The following is a 16,562-nucleotide window of genomic DNA, read 5'->3' as shown; positions in this document are numbered from 1 at the left end:
TCGGAGTGCGAGGACTGTATGTCCATGACAGCTAAGGCCCTGAAGGAGCGTAGGGGGAAGCTGGAGAAAGGTAAGACTTTTAAAGCTTCTTCTTCTTCGACGAAGTCGAGACATTCGTCTCCTCGTCACCATTCACGCTCCAGATCTCGGAGTGGGTCTCATCACTCCTCGAGATCGAAACACTCGAAGAGGAAACGTCGAAGATCCCCTTCTCCGTCTTCCTCTTCCTCTGTTTCGCCAAAAAGAATCCCTTGCCCCACGAAACTTAGTTCCCGGGCTAAATGGGAGGAATTCAGAAAAAACATGATGAGCGTCTTCGAGAAAGCGGCCTCGACCCCCTCGAAGACTGCCGAGAGCGATGCTCTGGTCGAAAGACCCAAAGGTCAAAAACGCCGCGAGTCGCAGTACCCGGCGAAAGAAACCTCTCGAGCGCGTCTCGAACCCTCGAGTAGGACTATGACCTCCAAACCTTCCTCGAAGGTTCCGTCGACGCCATCGACGAAGGTTCCGTCGACGTCGAGGTCTTCGACGCCGTTGTCGAAGGGACCTTCGACACACAGGTCTGTCGACTCGACACCGGCGTCGACGCCGAGAAAAGTCACGATGACCACACATCCAGTGACGATTCCCAGGCCCTCGACGTCGATATTGTCGAGTAAAATTCCAATTCTGTCGAGGTCCTCGAGGCCTCCACCTCTGTTTTCGACGCCATGCTCGAAGCCTTCGACGTCGGCGTCGACAACATCGACGTTTTCGAGGCCAATAATGACAAGTTCAGCACCCTCTGCCTTGGAAATGGGATTTACTCCCCTTATTAATTCAGAACAATTGAGAACTATATCCTCAATTTTAGAAGAGGGTGATTTGTCAGAACAAGATGAGTTACAGGGACCTGTAACCCCAGTTAGAGAGGAATTTTCCTCTGAAGAGCGCAGATTAAAGGATCTTCATGATTCTTTACATGAGGCAAGTGGTTTAGACACTTCCCCTGAGGTGGATTTTGCTAAACCAGACCCGGGGGAGCATGCTGAAACCCCCTACAGAGCCTTAATGGCCAGAATTACAGAGTTCATGGGGTGGTCTACACCATCACAATCTTTCCAGCAAGATGACCTCACGGATATTCTTGACAAAGGCCCACAAGAGGATCCAGTGGTGCCCTTTCATAAAGCTCTTCAGAGAAAGATCATGACAAACTGGGAAACCCCAGATGTAATACCAGCAGTAAATAAAAAACTGTCTGCAAAGTACAGGGTATCTTCCACAGACCCAGAGTTCTCGTCTAAACATCCATCCCCAGAAAGTCTGGTGGTACAAGCAGCATCCTCTACCGACGTCAAGACGGCTTATCCTACTGTCCCACAGGACAGGGACGATAAAAAATATGATGCTATGGCTAAGAAAGTCTTTTCAGCATGTAGCATGGTGTTAAAGTCTGTTAATGCTACTTGCACCCTTGCTAGGTTCAGCCATACACTTTGGGAGTGTGCTTCTACAGCGGCTGACTGCATCCCGGAGGGAGAAGAAAGGGATGCGTTCCTGAATATTATACAGGACGGTAAAGACGCTATGTGCGAATCCCTCCAGACGGGCATTGATTCGGCTGACAGTATCAGCAGAGCAATGGCGGCAAGTACATCAACCAGGCGGTTCGCTTGGTTGAGAAAGTCGGGTTTTGCCCCAGATGTGCAAGCCAGGCTCTTGAACATGCCATTTGATGGCTCTTCTTTGTTCGGGAAAAAGGCGGATGACAGTTTAGAGAAACTGCAAACTTCAAAAGCAGCAGCAAAATCCCTAGGAGCTGCAATCCGTCAGACTCCTTTTCGTCCCACAGGAACCTCTGCGAGGGGCAAGTCCTTTCGCTTCTACTCCTCATTCGGAAGAGGTAGAGGACGACCGGCTCAAAGGGGTCAAAGAAGAACTACCCGAGGTGGACGGGGTAAATATTCTAAAGCCGCAGCAACAGCAGGTGCCTCTTTACCATCGGCATCTGCATCAGCCGCCCCAAAACCACTCTGAGGACTTCCCTCACAGGACACCTGTAGGAGGCAGGTTGACTCAACATCTGGCGGAATGGCAGGCTATCACGTCAGATGCTTGGGCATTGGAAACAGTTGCCCAAGGTTACTGCCTACCTTTCCTACGTATACCTCAGAGTCATCCACCGGGGATCAGCTCTCAGAAAGCTCCAGATCCGCTCCTCTTGCAGGAAATTATAGACCTGCTAGAGAAAGGTGCCATAGAACCGGTACCTGTAGCGGAGAGGAACAAGGGCTGGTACTCCCCTTACTTTCTCGTTCCAAAGAAAGACGGAGGACTGAGACCCATCTTGGACTTGCGAGAATTGAACAAATTCCTCAGGAAAGACAAATTCAAGATGGTCACTCTTTCTCACATCCTCCAGGCCCTTCAGTTTCAGGACTGGTTGGTATCTCTGGACCTTCAGGACGCTTATTTCCATGTGCCTATCCATCTCAAACACAGGAAATACCTGAGGTTCGCAATTGGCAACTCTCACTATCAATTTCGAGTACTGCCTTTTGGGCTGACCTCCGCCCCGAGGGTCTTCACCAAGTTAATGTCGGTAGTGGCGGCAAGTCTAAGGAGGGAAGGGATTCACGTCTACCCCTACCTGGACGATTGGCTGATCAGGGCTGTTTCTCCGGAGCAAGCTCAGATCCAGCTAAATCACGTATGCTACTCCCTTCACAAGCTGGGCTTCTCCCTCAATTTAAAGAAGTCTCAAATGATACCATCGCAGAGACTCCAGTTCATAGGAGCGATCCTGGATACTTCCCTGGGAAAAGCCTCGCCACCAGAGGTGAGGGCTCAAGATATTCTAGAGATGGTTACCAAGTTCCAACTTGCCCAACGTCTCCCAGCTTTCGACTTTTTGAGGTTGCTAGGCCTCATGGCATCCTGCATTTTCCTTGTGCCAGAGGCTCGCCTGAGAATGAGATCCCTCCAGTGGGCACTGAGGACTCAGTGGTCACAATTCTCAGGGAGAATGACAGATCTTCTTCAGGTTCCCGGCAGGGTGGCTCGAGACCTTCAGTGGTGGGCCTGTCAGGAGAACATTCTGAAAGGAGAACAGTTTTGGCAACCCTGGCCGGAGATAACAGTAGTCACGGATGCCTTACTCACGGGGTGGGGAGCCCACGCCAACGACTTGACCATCAGCGGTCGTTGGTCTCCATCGGAGTCCAGACTACACATCAACCTGTTAGAGCTGAGAGCCATCAAACTTGCGTTGAAGGCTTTCCTGCCAGTTGTACAAGGGAAGAACGTCCTGATAATGACGGACAACACGGTGGCCATGCATTACCTCAACAAAAGAGGAGGCGTAGGATCACTACCCCTGTGCAGAGAGGCGATGCAGCTCTGGTTTTGGGCAATCCAAGAAGGAATCTCTCTATCGGCAGTTCACCTAGCCGGAGAGAAGAACTTGACCGCGGACGCTCTGAGCAGGCAGAACACAGTCTCTCACGAGTGGGAGCTAGCTCAGGAAGTCCTTCAAGAGATCTTCGCCCTTTGGGGAACCCCTCAGGTAGATCTGTTCGCCACCAGCCTAAACAGGAAATGCGACCTGTTCTGCTCAAGGGAATTTCCTCCGAGAGGAGCTCTGGGAGACGCGTTCATAGTGGACTGGGAGTTTCCGCTTCTGTACGCGTTCCCACCGGTCCCTGTCATTCCTCAAATGATCAGGAGGTTGAGAAGATTCCGGCGAACCATGATCCTAATTGCCCCGGATTGGGCCAGGAGAACATGGTACCCGGACCTTCTAGACTTGTCCATCTGCCCTCCATTTCGACTTCCTCTCAGAGAGAACCTACTCTCACAGAAGGGAGGTCAGGTTCTCCATCCAGACATCAAAACCCTCAACCTTCACGCTTGGCTTCTGAACGGCTGAGGTACAAGGATTGGGACCTCCCTGATGATGTTATGGAGGTGTTGCTTTCGGCAAGGAGGCCAGCAACAAAGTCTTTATACCGCTGCCGTTGGAACAGATTTTGCAGCTGGTGTAGAGAACAGAATATCGACCCATTTTCATGTGGTACACCAATGGTTTTGTCCTTCCTACTATATTTGGCAAATTCAGGCCTTCAAGTTGGCACCATTAAGGGCTATCTCGCAGCGCTATCTATCTTTAAGCGTACTGCGGAGGAACCATCCTATTTCAAATTACCCTTGGTAATACAGTTTCTAAAGGGGTTAACCAATGTTTATCCCCCAAGACCATTCCAAGTTCCCCTATGGGATTTAAACTTAGTATTAACTTTCCTGATGGGGACACCTTTCGAACCTCTCCATTCTTGTTCGTTAAGATTCCTTACCCTTAAGACTGTTTTATTAATAGCACTTGCATCTGCTAGAAGGGTGAGCGAATTACAAGCTCTTTCTTGTAAACCCCCTCATACAATCTTTCACAAAGACAAAGTTGTCCTGCAAGTGAAGCCTAATTTCCTCCCAAAAGTAGTCTCTGAATTCCATATCTCTCAGAAGATTATCCTACCATCTTTCTATCCTCCTCCTCACCCGGGGAAAGAGGAAGAGAGGTTACACAGACTAGACCCTAGGAGGGTTTTAAGTTTTTACATTAGTAGACTAGCCAGGATAAGACAGGCAGACCAGCTGTTTGTAGGCTACGCAGGTCACAAGCTGGGGTTACCAATAACTAAGCAGACCATTTCCAGATGGATTATTCTAGCCATTCTGGAATGTTATAAACTGGCAGGGAAAGAGCCCCCTCAAAACCTTAGGGCTCATTCGACCAGAGGTATTGCAGCTTCATCGGCCCTCAAAAGAGGCGTGCCGATTAAAGACATATGTGCGGCCGCTACATGGTCGTCTGTCCATACCTTTACACGTTTTTACAATCTGGATTCCTCCTCTAGTCAAGAGACTAGGTTTGGAAGGGCTGTACTGCATTCTATTCACCAATAGAAGACAGCGTGAAGTCAGTACTCCCTCCTCCGAATATAGAATACTGCTATGGGAGCCTATCTAAGATGAGGAATACGTCGGAGGACACAATCCCTTCGAAGAACAAGTTACTTCTTACCTTGTAACGTTCTTTCGACGGGATGTTCCTCCGACGTATTCCTCATCGACCCTCCCATCCATCCCCGCAGTTTTACTTCCCTTGTTGTTGCAGCTTACGCTCCTTCAGGGTGATTAGTCTAGTCCAAACAGTAATACTGTGGGCTACAAAACGGAACTGAGCAACGGACGCTGCGCGCGGCCTTTATAGGCAGGATGACGTCGAGCGTCGATACGGCGGCTGTCGAGGGTCATCGACTCGAGGGACGTCGACGCGCAGCGCCCTCTGGAGAAAAAAAATTCCGAGGCCAGCAGAGCTGGAAGGATATATCTAAGATGAGGAATACGTCGGAGGAACATCCCGTCGAAAGAACGTTACAAGGTAAGAAGTAACTTGTTCTTCTCTGTCGTTGGGAAGTGGTGAGACGGTTCAGCAGGGCTCCACCGGTGGTGGTGTCGTCTCAGGTCGGCTCAGCTTCTCCCTCTTCGGATTCTTTGGTCCTGTGGCGACTTCTGAAGTTCCAGTCCCCAAAGCCCTGCTTTTATGCAGAAAACCCCCATTCATCAGTCCTAGCTGTCACTCAAACATGCTAAGTGGTGAGCCAGGCTGCTCACCACTGGGCCAATCACACAAGAGTGCGACTTGAGTTGCCGAGGCAACTCAGTCCAGGGTGCCTAAACCCCCCTCCCACACATCCTGTAGACCCAGACAGAGTGGCACCACTTTTGGAGGCTTCTGTGGAGAAGCCCGCCAAAAAGTGGAACAAAGGGCTCGACTTGGGTTGGAGTTACAGTGGCGAACACAAACGCCATTTTAAAACCGAGTCCTGGCAAAAAGACCCAACCGGGAAATAAATATTAAATAAATAACCCGGTGGTATCTTTAACATTGCACCAAAAAGTGGTGCGTTTAAAATGAATGGAAAATCCCATAGGAAATATTCTGGTGGAATATTTTGCGTGGTAACCACTGCCACAAGCCAGAAACTCAACGAGGGGGGACTGCACAGTGCCCCCTCGAAAAACAGACCCAGGGGCAATCTAATTACCCCTACCAGTACTTCCACAATATGATGGTTTGTACTGGTTCTGTTCACAATTTAAGACTAGTAAAGTCAATGGTGACTTTACATGCCCTGGGAGACAGTAGTCAGTCCCAGGGTATGGAGTCTATACTGGGGGGTCACTATGACACCCCTGTGTTACTGCACTGAGGGTGCTGTGTAACACACTTACCAAAAATACATGAAACCCTATGGAGTAAAAGACCCCATAGCCCATTAAACACATTACAATGTCAAAGGATATCTCAAATCATGTCTAAGAGTGCGAGAGAAAGAGTCTCACTCTTAGCAGGAGAAAAAAATAAACCCCAAAAATCCAGCAAAGCTGCTGGGGGACTCACTAGGTTGGGGAAATGAACCTTAACAGAGAATTCTCCCTAACACTAGTTGGCCTCACCTCGGCTCTCAGGATCAGCGAAATCCAGGCGCTGGTCGCCTCAGAGCCATATACTACATTTCACAAGGATGAGGTAATCCTGTGGACACACCCAGCATTTTTGCCCAAGGTGCCTTCCGAATTCCATCTGAATGAAGAAATAGTGCTACCTATGTTTTGGCTGAGCCCAAAGATGAGGCACAGAAAGTTCTGCACTGCCTGGATGTCAGGCGTGCCCTAAAATTCTACTTGGACACGACCAGGGGCTTCTGCAAGTCGGACGCACTCTTCGTCACCTTCGGTGGATCAATACCGGGGTATCGGGCCTCTACGGCCTTCATAGCCCGTTACATGGTCTCAGCCATCAAAGAATCTTACGAGGGCCAGCATAAGCCTCTGCCGGCCAACATGCATGCCCACGTGGTCAGAGCCAAGGCAACGGCCATTGCTTTCCAGCGGCATGTCCCCTGGCAAGTCCTAAGGAGGGCGGCCACATGGGCCACCCCTTCGGCTTTCTGCAAGCTCTACTGTTTGGATGTCGGTTCTAGATCAGACATGGCTTTTGGACAGACGGTTCTTAGAAACCTGTTTGCTTAAGGAGGGTCTCCTCTCTACCCTGGGGCTACACTCGGTTGTAATCGCCCATGAAGTATGGAGTAAACGGGACGTAAGAGTAATTATAAGTTATTCACCGTAGTGACTAACTTCCTCTTAGTCCTTAGTCCCCTTTCCTCATTACGTCCCACCAGCCTCCCCCCTAATAAAACTAGTGTCATTAGGCAATGTTAATCTATTGTCGATGTGTCTATGGGGACTGAGGTGTGGCTCCGGGGGGCGGGTCAGAACAGCGCATGCTCCTAGGGCCGCACCCCTGTGCGCCTCTAAATTTAAAGGGGAAGGTGGGTTTTTTTCCGGTGAAAAAAGGTTCCGTCTCCCGTCCCTTGGAAGGGACGCCCATGCAGTAGGTAGATAAGGGGACTAAGGACTAAGAGTACGTTAGTCACTACGGTGAGTAACTTATAATTTCTCAGGAGTCTGAACTTGTTTGGGTCCACAATGATCTTGATCACTCCAGATCGGGCCCAGAGAACGTGGTACCTGGAGTTGCTAAACATGTCCATCTGCCCTCCCTGGCGCCTACCACAGAACCCGGACCACCTCTCTCACTCGGAAGAGCTTGTCCTGCACCTGAACCTCTGTAACCTTATCCTATGTGCCTGGCAGCTTTAAGGTTGCGATATAAGGGGTGCGATTTGTCAGAGGACTTCCTGGACGTGCTCCTCTCTGATGGAAATCCCACCACCAATCCTTCTGTACCTGCAGGTGGAGTACGTTTTCGGCTTGGTGTCGTAAGTGGGATCTAGACCATTGCTCCACTTCCTCTGTTTTGGATTTTCTACTGTCTACAGATGGGCATACAGATTGATATTGTGAAGGGGTATCTTGCAGTCATCTTGCAGGGCTCTTTTTTCACAAACGCCAAGACCATGAGCTGAACACAGCGAGGAGGCTTCTCATCCGTTCAGTAAGATGCACATAGCTGGGAAAGCCTAACTAGGTGCAACATTGAAAACTTCTTTTGAGACGGACCTACTGACAACCACTCCTTAGTGATCTTCTTTGGACCATGTGAAATCCTTTTGAGGCAATATAGAGGTATTAGTACCTGGAACTATCGCCAAACCTGACCTTACTTATGTAGTGTTAGGCAGATCCTGTGCAGTGCCCTTAGGGACCACTACACACAATTAAGACTACAAGTGGTAATACAAGTTCACCTTTGGTACAAGTCTGTACTACTATGTTAAAGTGGTAGCAGTAGCGGAGCAGCCAGACTTACTCAAGAGTAAATGAGCAGTAGTAAAGATTACACAAAGGATCACAATTACTGTGACTCAAGCAAACACTGACTCAGTGTTTCAAGTAAAAAATATAAGTACATTTATTTGAAACCATCTGTTTGCCACTTCACTTCTATAAATTCGAAACCACACGTAAAATACACCACACACAACCAATTCCACTTGTTCCAGCAAATTCAAGGTAAGTACATTAGGATTTGACAGATTGGTGTTGCGAGACTAACGCGTACCCGTGGATAGAAATGCTCACGAAGTTAAAACACACTTTGTACGTTAGAATTTTTAACAAGGGAAAAGTGGATAAAATCACAAGCAACACTTTTGGCAAGGGGATCAGAGGACTCGTTCAAAGATACAGATAAAGTCAATGGGCCTGCGCCAGTGTCAATGGAGCAGATGCTCAGTTGCCGAGGATCACACGTTGAACAGTTTGAGATTTGAGATGCCAAGAGTACTTAGATATTGTCAGATGGAAGGAAAAGCTATAAGAGGGAAGGAAGAAAGAACAAATCTTCGTGTAGGAAAAGGGTTCACCCCGATTCCGGATGGTCAGACGGAGAGAACGACCAAATGTGCACATTAGCTTATCCCGTTGGAGAAAAGCTGGTGCCACGGCAGTTGTTCCTGGTAGTTCCTGCTGACTCACGGTTCCTGCGGCTTCAGTCGTGGGGACAAGAAGGACGACGTCTGGAGCGATCTGCACTACCAAGGGATGAGGCCAGCAGCAGCGAAAAAGACAACGATGAATGAAAGTTGCGCTCCTTTAAATCAGGAAAGGGCTCTTCTGATGGCTATCCGGACCACTACAGCACAGCAGTGATTTCGACCCAGGAGAGGATTCTCTGACTCAAAAAAGGGTGAGCTAGTTGATCCCACCAGGCTCAAGGGAAGAAGACTCTGGACTGGATCTGGTCGTTGAAGGGTAGATAGCGCAGGACTGCAGCAGGGCTTCATCGGGACTCAGGGTTGCAGCAGCCGTCTTCTTCTCCGCTTCTCTTCGGTTCCTTGCAGTTCCAGTGGCGACTCTCCTTCTAGCCCAAGAGTCCTGTCTTTCATGCCAAAATCCCCCATTCACACAGCATGGCTGTCAATCACGCAGCAAGGGGGTTGTCCAGCCCGGACAACCACCTCAGCCAATCAAGACAAAGTGCGACTTGGGTCTCCAAGGAGACCCTGTGCAGGGGGTGACTACACCCCTCCCTCACATTCAACCCATCTAGACACCCAGACGCCAAAGTAGGGTTTCTGGTCAGAAGCCCGCCAAAGGTCGGCGAATAAAGGAGGCAAACCTGGTTTGCCGTGCAAAGAAAGACCCAAGAAGGATGTTAACTAAAAGAAATGATGATTAAACCCAACCAGAGCTGAAATACAAAGTATTTGGGCTAGCGGGTTTAAATTTCGAGGCTACTAAAATAGCCTAAAACGTTACCACGTTATGTGATATAATCGCGGTAGGAAAATTAGGGTAGCTACCTCTGCCACCAGCCAAGTCTTAATGTTAAGGGAGCGAAGCAATGCTCCAAGAGGCACAGATAAAAAGGGCTAAGAATTAACCCTTTCGAATACTCCATATAAGATGGGGTGTACTGGATCTGTGGTTAAAGTGACTATGTAAAATTAATGGCAACTTTACCCTTTTCTGGGGGACAGTAGTCATCCCAGAAAATGGAGTCGGTGGGAAGTCTAAGAGACAACCGTGTGTCACTGCACTGAAGGTGCTGAGTAACACACAAGAGTGTGGGGCTACTTAAGTGGTGTCCTTCAGAGTCCATAATCGCAGAAACAGTTGAAATACACATGGCAAAACACTGGTAAGAGTGGGGGAAAAGCTCACACTCTTACCAAGTGAGAAAATAAACTCCAGAAATCCAGCAAAGCTGCTGAGGGACTCACTAGGTAAGGGAAATTAGCCATAGAATGAGAATTCTCCCTAACATGTATTCCAACAGAATGTAATGGACCATTATTGAACTATTGAATATCGATAAGAATACATTAAGCCAAATAAACAAAGTATGGTATTACTGCCTCCGGTCGAAACCCGCGTTGCCAAAATATCAGCAGGAGAATACTGACAGAAAATTTAGCAGAACCTTTTGTAACTTGGGAAGTCTATACTAACTTGGAGAGAAACAAGAAAACAATAAACGTTCAAGATAATGTTATATAATTAACAAGAAATTTGACTCTAATATTGTTCACCACACCCATGCAATTTCTGAGGGTTCTTTCTAATAATTTGCCACCACACCAGTTTGTTTTTCTGTTGTGGGATTTCAATTTAGTGTTGACATTTCTTATGGACTTTTCGTTCGAGCCCCTTCATTCGTGTTTATTAAGGTTACTCACCCTTGAGGCGATTTTCCTGATCGCCATCACACCCACTAGACGAGTGAGTAGGCGCCATGTGTTGTCAATTAAACTTCCCTAGTTCGTTTTCTCCCAGGAAAAGGTGATGTTGAGAAGTAGACCTTCCTTTCTCCCAAAAGTGCTCTCGGATTTCCATCTCTCTCAAAAGATCCATCTTCCTGTCTTTTTTTCTTTTGCTGCATCCTTACAAGGAAGAGGAGCGTTTTCATTGGCTGGGCACAGTGCGGTCCCTCAACTACTACATGTCTCAAACAATAAAGGCCAGGGAAGATGAAAATGTTTTTGTTAGCGACGCTTGTGCCCATGCTGCATCTCAGAATGTTATGTTCGGGCTGGCAAGGTGTGCCCGAGGGTCTCGGAGCTCATTCTATCAGAGGTCTGGTTGCCACATCTGCTCTGAAACGGTATACGGTCATTTCAACGAATGAAAAAGTTTCGAATGGCAAACCTTCGAATTTTTTTTGTCAAAATACCATTGTTTTGAGTGACAATTTTGTTGAAAAAAATTTGGAGGTGCCATCGACATGTAATGGTAAGTATTAGTGCAGGGCTGGGGCCAGGGTTAGGGTTTTGGCTGGGGCTTGGGTTAGTTTAGGGGTTAAATTAGTGTTAGGGCTATTGTTAGGGTTTAGGGTTAGGGTTGGGGCTAGGGTTAGTTTAAGTGTTAAAATAGGGTTGTGGTTGGGGTTTGGGTTCGGATTAGGGTTGGTGCTTGGGTTAGGGTTGTGGAGGTGGCATGGGGGCTGGGGGGGACTAGGGAGGTACCCACCCCAATATACACAAAAACATTTAAACGTTACAAGGGCAAAAGTTACCAAAAAAATCATTGAAATGCTACTTTTAACATGTGAAAGTGCATTTTATATGAAACCAGTCCATGACTATTGTTGACGGATTGGTTTTGAAAGAAATGCATTTTGCATATTAAATACAGCTTGTCACAGCTTTTTTTTCGAAACTTTGTTTTCGAAACTTTTGTTATTTGAGACTTTTTTTTCGCAATAATCACTGTAAACCCTCTGAAACAGAGTCCCTGTTCTGGACATTTGCCAGACAGCAACATGGGATTCTCTGCCACGTTTGCTAAGCATTACTGCTTGGATTCTCTCTATGGTCAGGATGCCCATTTTGTTAGAGGGGTCCTTCAGAGTTTTCTAATGTAGGTGGTGTCTTTGCTATTCTCCCTCCTCCAGATCATTCTACTGCTCTGGGAGTCTATCAAAGATGAGGAATCTGTGGGAGGAAGGATGCATTAGAGGAACAAATTACTTAACCTCTTAGTAATGTTTTTATGATGAACGTTTCTTCCAGGGATTTCCCATCTCTCTCCAAAAGCCCCTCTTGGCGGATAGCTAATACACCTTGGTTCTGAGATTCCCCCAGCATCAGAGTGCTGGGGGAAAAGGGAGAAACTAGCGTCACAGGGTGCGGCGCCTCTATATATACTGGCCCCAACTTAATGTCGGGCGTGTTGAGGTACTGGGCGGTGCCGACACTCAGCCATGCTGCGCCCTCTGGCAGCGGGAAAGTTTCCAAAGAGCGGTTGTGCTGGGAAATAGATATCAAAGATGAGGAATTTGCAGAGGAACGAGGAAGGAAAGTGCATCAGTAAGAGCATTAACGAGAGGTAAGTAATTTGTTCTCCTTCAGAAGAAGGAGCGCAAGATCTAATTGTTAACACAAAGCTAACAAAAAAGTAGCTTCACATTTCCTGTACTCTTAGTTTCGATATGCATTTTGTAACATTTTCAGTATATGCATCTATGATTTTGTGTTAACGCTCTTGGTTACTGATTTGTTAGAAGCTCATGTTAACTTTTCTCTTCCAGTATGTTGTTGTAAGCAGTAAAAAGATTTTGTTTTACAATGATGAGCAAGAAAAGGAACAGTCAAATCCGTCTATGGTACTTGACATAGAGTAAGTATTATTATTTTTAACATCTTTATTTATTTTTTTTTACAAAGATTGAAAACATCGACTGTAAAATGTCAATCTATATTAGCCAAATCAACAATTGACATTAATGATTCTCACAATAAACAAAACTCAACATGTTAACAACATTCCCTTATAACGCTAAAAAATGCAATTAACTATCGCACTTGTCTCCTAGGAAAACCTACTTCTGCACCCTAACTTACTCTGCCGTAGCACTCCAACCAATTAGTAGAGACCCTGTCTCCAATTATCTTATCGGAAAGTCAACCTCTCAAGGGGGCATGTCATCTGAAGGGGCGAACATTGTTTGTATTAGCGCGTTCCAGGCGGCAACATTATCGCCTACTTCTTTCATCCCTCTGTGTAGTGCCCTGTGCCTTACAGTTGTCTCGGCCATAGTCCATCTCTTCAGATCCCTCCACCAATCTTCAATCTGTGGGCCTTTTGCCAACTTCCACGCCATTGCTATCCTGCGCTTTGCTAGTATGCAGGCTAAATATCATTTTGATAACGTATGATGTTATAGAGTTAAGTATTAGAGTTTCCAAATGCATGACGTCTACACAAGCTTTTGAGTGGAATTATTTGTAGCAACTTTTTTTGTGTAACATTTATTTTAATTTGCTTGGCGACAACAAATAAAACGATGCAGTATGGTGGTTCTGTGACATGAATGATATAACATATATTGTGCAGCCCGTTTCACGAGTCGGAGACAACCACAACATCCAAAGGTGATGTAGTCCCAGTCTCTGCATTCTCTGTGCGATAATGGTGAAAGTCTGACCATATATCCTTAGGCCTGGTATTAATGTGCACTAGCGTCCCGTACAACTCCTCCATATCATTCGTCCACATAAGAGTACTCGACTATTCTACCACTGCCGGGGCAGCACTTTGTTTACAGGCAAGGAGAATCCGTCTCTTAGCTAAGTGGAGTCCTAAATTCAAAAACCTATGTTTCGAGGGGATTGGGTCGGCCGACGTATTCCATATCTATGACAGTAATCACCACAGCTGTGCTGCTTCGGAAAATCTTTCTGCGTCCTGCATCGATGACGTCGATACGTCGCCCTCGAGGACCTCCTCCGACAGCCGACATCACTGGATGTTATAAGTAGGACGCACGACGCCCGTAGCTTCAGTTCCGTTTTTTCCACGAACGTGTTCGCTTCGGAGATCTCGGCACGCCTCGACTCTTTGGAGTTTCTGTTCTTTATCGGTTCTTCGAACCTGTTCGTTTGTGAAGTTATCCTTCGTGATGTCTACCTCGTCTTCCACCCCGCGTCGGGGGTTCAAGAAGTGCGGGGACTGCGGGTCCAAGATGTCGGTGACGGACTCGCACAACACCTGCCTCTGGTGCCTCGGGGAGGCCCATGACACGGATGACTGTGTCGACTGCCAGTCGCTTACGTCCAAAGCCTTGCAGGAGCACAAGAAGAAACTGTCGGTAGGTAAGGTGTCCAAGCCACGGAAGTCGAGGTCTGTGGGGCTTTCGACAGACGATTTGAGGGGTGACTCTCTGCATCATCATCGGAAGTCCAGTGGGTCTCGGTCCCGGAGTAGGTACCGCCACTCCTCTGCCTCTTCGAGGCACTCCCGGAAGCACCGTCATCGGTCGCCTTCCCCGTCCTCATCCGAGGACTCCACCTGTCGGCGGGTCGCTTATGCCACCAAGCATGCGACGCTGGAGGAATGGGCTTCCTTCGGTAAGAAAATGCTAGCGATTCTCGAATCGCAGGGCACTGGTCCGTCCGCGCCTCCAAGTGGGGTCGATCGTGAGTGGTCGGTGCGATTTGCGGGAAAGGTCCCGCTCGGACAAGGGGAATCGTTCTCGTCATGCCCGTTCCAGGTCCCGGTCCTCGGCGCGCTCAAGACCGTGTGCACCTGTGATGTCTTCGAGGAAGACGTCGACGCCTGCGGCGCCGAGGTCGTCGAAGGACTCTTTCGAGGCTCCGCCTCCGATGAAGTCGTCGACGCCATCTGCGCCCAGGCTGTCGAGGGACACGCTCGGAGCTCCGCCCTCGAGGCCTGTGTCAACGCCGTCGATGCTGTCGGCACTGAGTTCGGCATCGACGCCAATTCACTCGACACCCTCAACGCCTTTCGAGGCTGTTTCGATGGGGGTACCCCGGGGCACGGTGGCACCCCCTAGAAAGGCTCTGGCCAAGGTCAAGCATGGCTAGGTTCCCCATTCTGTGCCCTCTTTCCACCATCTTGAGTACATTTCGGAGGTGGATGAGGGCTCTGATGATGGCATGGCTCCTGATACGGTGCCAGATGAGATTCTCTTGGGCCATAGCCAGATTGAGTACCTGCGTCAGTCCCTGCACAACGCCAGTGGTCTGGACGCCTCTCCGGAGGTGGAGTTTTGTAGGCCTGAGCCTGGCACTCATACCGGCGCCTTATGTCTAGGGTCACCGAGTACTTGGGGTGGTCTGCTCCCCCAGGGGATTTTCTTCAGGATGACCTTATGGATATCCTCGACCAAGGTCCACCAACTGACCCGGTACTGCCGTTCCATATGGCTCTACAGAGGAGGGAGGCGGCGGCATGGACTGCTCCCGAGAGTCTCCCGGTAGCGGGCAAGTCTTTGCCGTGAAAATACCGCCCAGCCAGTAGCGACCCCTGCTACTTGACCAAGCACCCCACTCTGGAGAGTCAGGTGGTGCATGCGGCTACGGCCCCAGCAAAGCGGCGTTGTATCCTACCATCCCTCCTGATAGGGACGACAAGCGTTTTGATGGTTGGGTGAAGAAAGTGTTTTCTTCAGGGGGTATGGCACTTGAGGCGGCCAACTCCGTATGTGCCTTGTCACGTTTCACGCACACTCTGTGGAACTGTGTTTCCTTAGCGGCTGAACATATTCCCGAAGGGGACGAAAGGGATGGTTTTCTTGCTATGGTCCAGGATGCCAGGTGTTAGGCCGTTCAGTCGGATTTGGACATGGCAGATTGCATCAGCCGGTCCATAGCGGCAAGCACCGTAATACACAGGTTTGCGTGGTTGCGTAAGTCGGGGTTTGCTCCTGATGTGCAGGCCCGGCTCCTCAACATGCCCTTTGACGGTGAACATCTTTTTGGCAGGAAGGCTGACGAGAGCCTTGAGAGGTTACAGACCTCCAAAGCTGCAGCAAAGTCGTTGGGCGCTGCAGTTCGCCAACCTCCGCCTTTTCGTCCTAGGGGACAGCAATAGAGGGGAGGTTCCTTTCGTTATTACTCATCCTTTGGTAAAGCGAGAGGAGCTGCCAGTCAAAGGGGCGACCGTAGGAGTGCCAGAGGTGGAACACAAGGTACTCGAGGTGCCAAGGCCGCTCGGGCAGTTGCCTCTTTGCCCTCCGGCAACGCCGCAGCCGCTTCAGTTCAGTCATGAGGCCATGTCCCATGGTTCGCCGGTTGGGGGAAGGCTGGTGCAGCATCTTGTAGAGTGCCGTGCCATTAGTTCAGATGTGTGGGTTCTGGAGATCATAGCCCACGTCTACTGTCTTCCTTTCCAGTAGAGGCCTCAAGACAATCCACCAGGGAATCTCAGTTTGAAGAGTCCGGATCCGCTCCTTGCGCAGGAAATTCAATCCCTGCTGGAGAAAGGCGCCATAGAACTGGTGCCTGTAGCGGAGAGGAACAAGGGATGGTATTCCCCTTATTTTTTGAAAAAACTCCTCAGGAAGGACAAGTTCAAGATGGTTACTCTCTCTCAAGTCCTCCAGGCCCTTCAACTTCAGGACTGGTTGCTGTCTCTCGACCTCAAGGACGCTTATTTTCATGTGCCGATCCATCCAAAGCACAAGAAATACCTGAGGTTCGCGGTTGGCGACTCGCACTTTCAGTTTCGGGTTCTGCCGTTTGGATTGACCTCCGCCCCGAGGGTTTTCACCAAGCTCATGGTAGTGTTGGCAACGCATCTCAGGAAAG

The 16,562-nt window shown here is 48.8% G+C and overlaps 1 protein-coding gene across 1 annotated transcript in view; it reads left to right on the top strand.

Annotated features, from left to right (window-relative positions):
* Nucleotides 1–16,562, top strand: part of ROCK1 (Rho associated coiled-coil containing protein kinase 1) — a 3,300,884-nt gene that overhangs the window by 3,105,283 nt on the left and 179,039 nt on the right. The window contains exon 29 of the mRNA XM_069620881.1: nt 12,542–12,630. Coding sequence (XP_069476982.1) covers nt 12,542–12,630 — 89 coding nt within the window. The remainder of the gene's footprint in view (nt 1–12,541; nt 12,631–16,562) is intronic.

Source organism: Ambystoma mexicanum, chromosome 5q, assembly GCF_040938575.1.
Source record: "Ambystoma mexicanum isolate Mex_15411 chromosome 5q, UKY_AmexF1_1, whole genome shotgun sequence".
Taxonomy (NCBI): domain Eukaryota; kingdom Metazoa; phylum Chordata; class Amphibia; order Caudata; family Ambystomatidae; genus Ambystoma; species Ambystoma mexicanum.
This window is presented reverse-complemented; position numbering and strand designations above follow the sequence as displayed.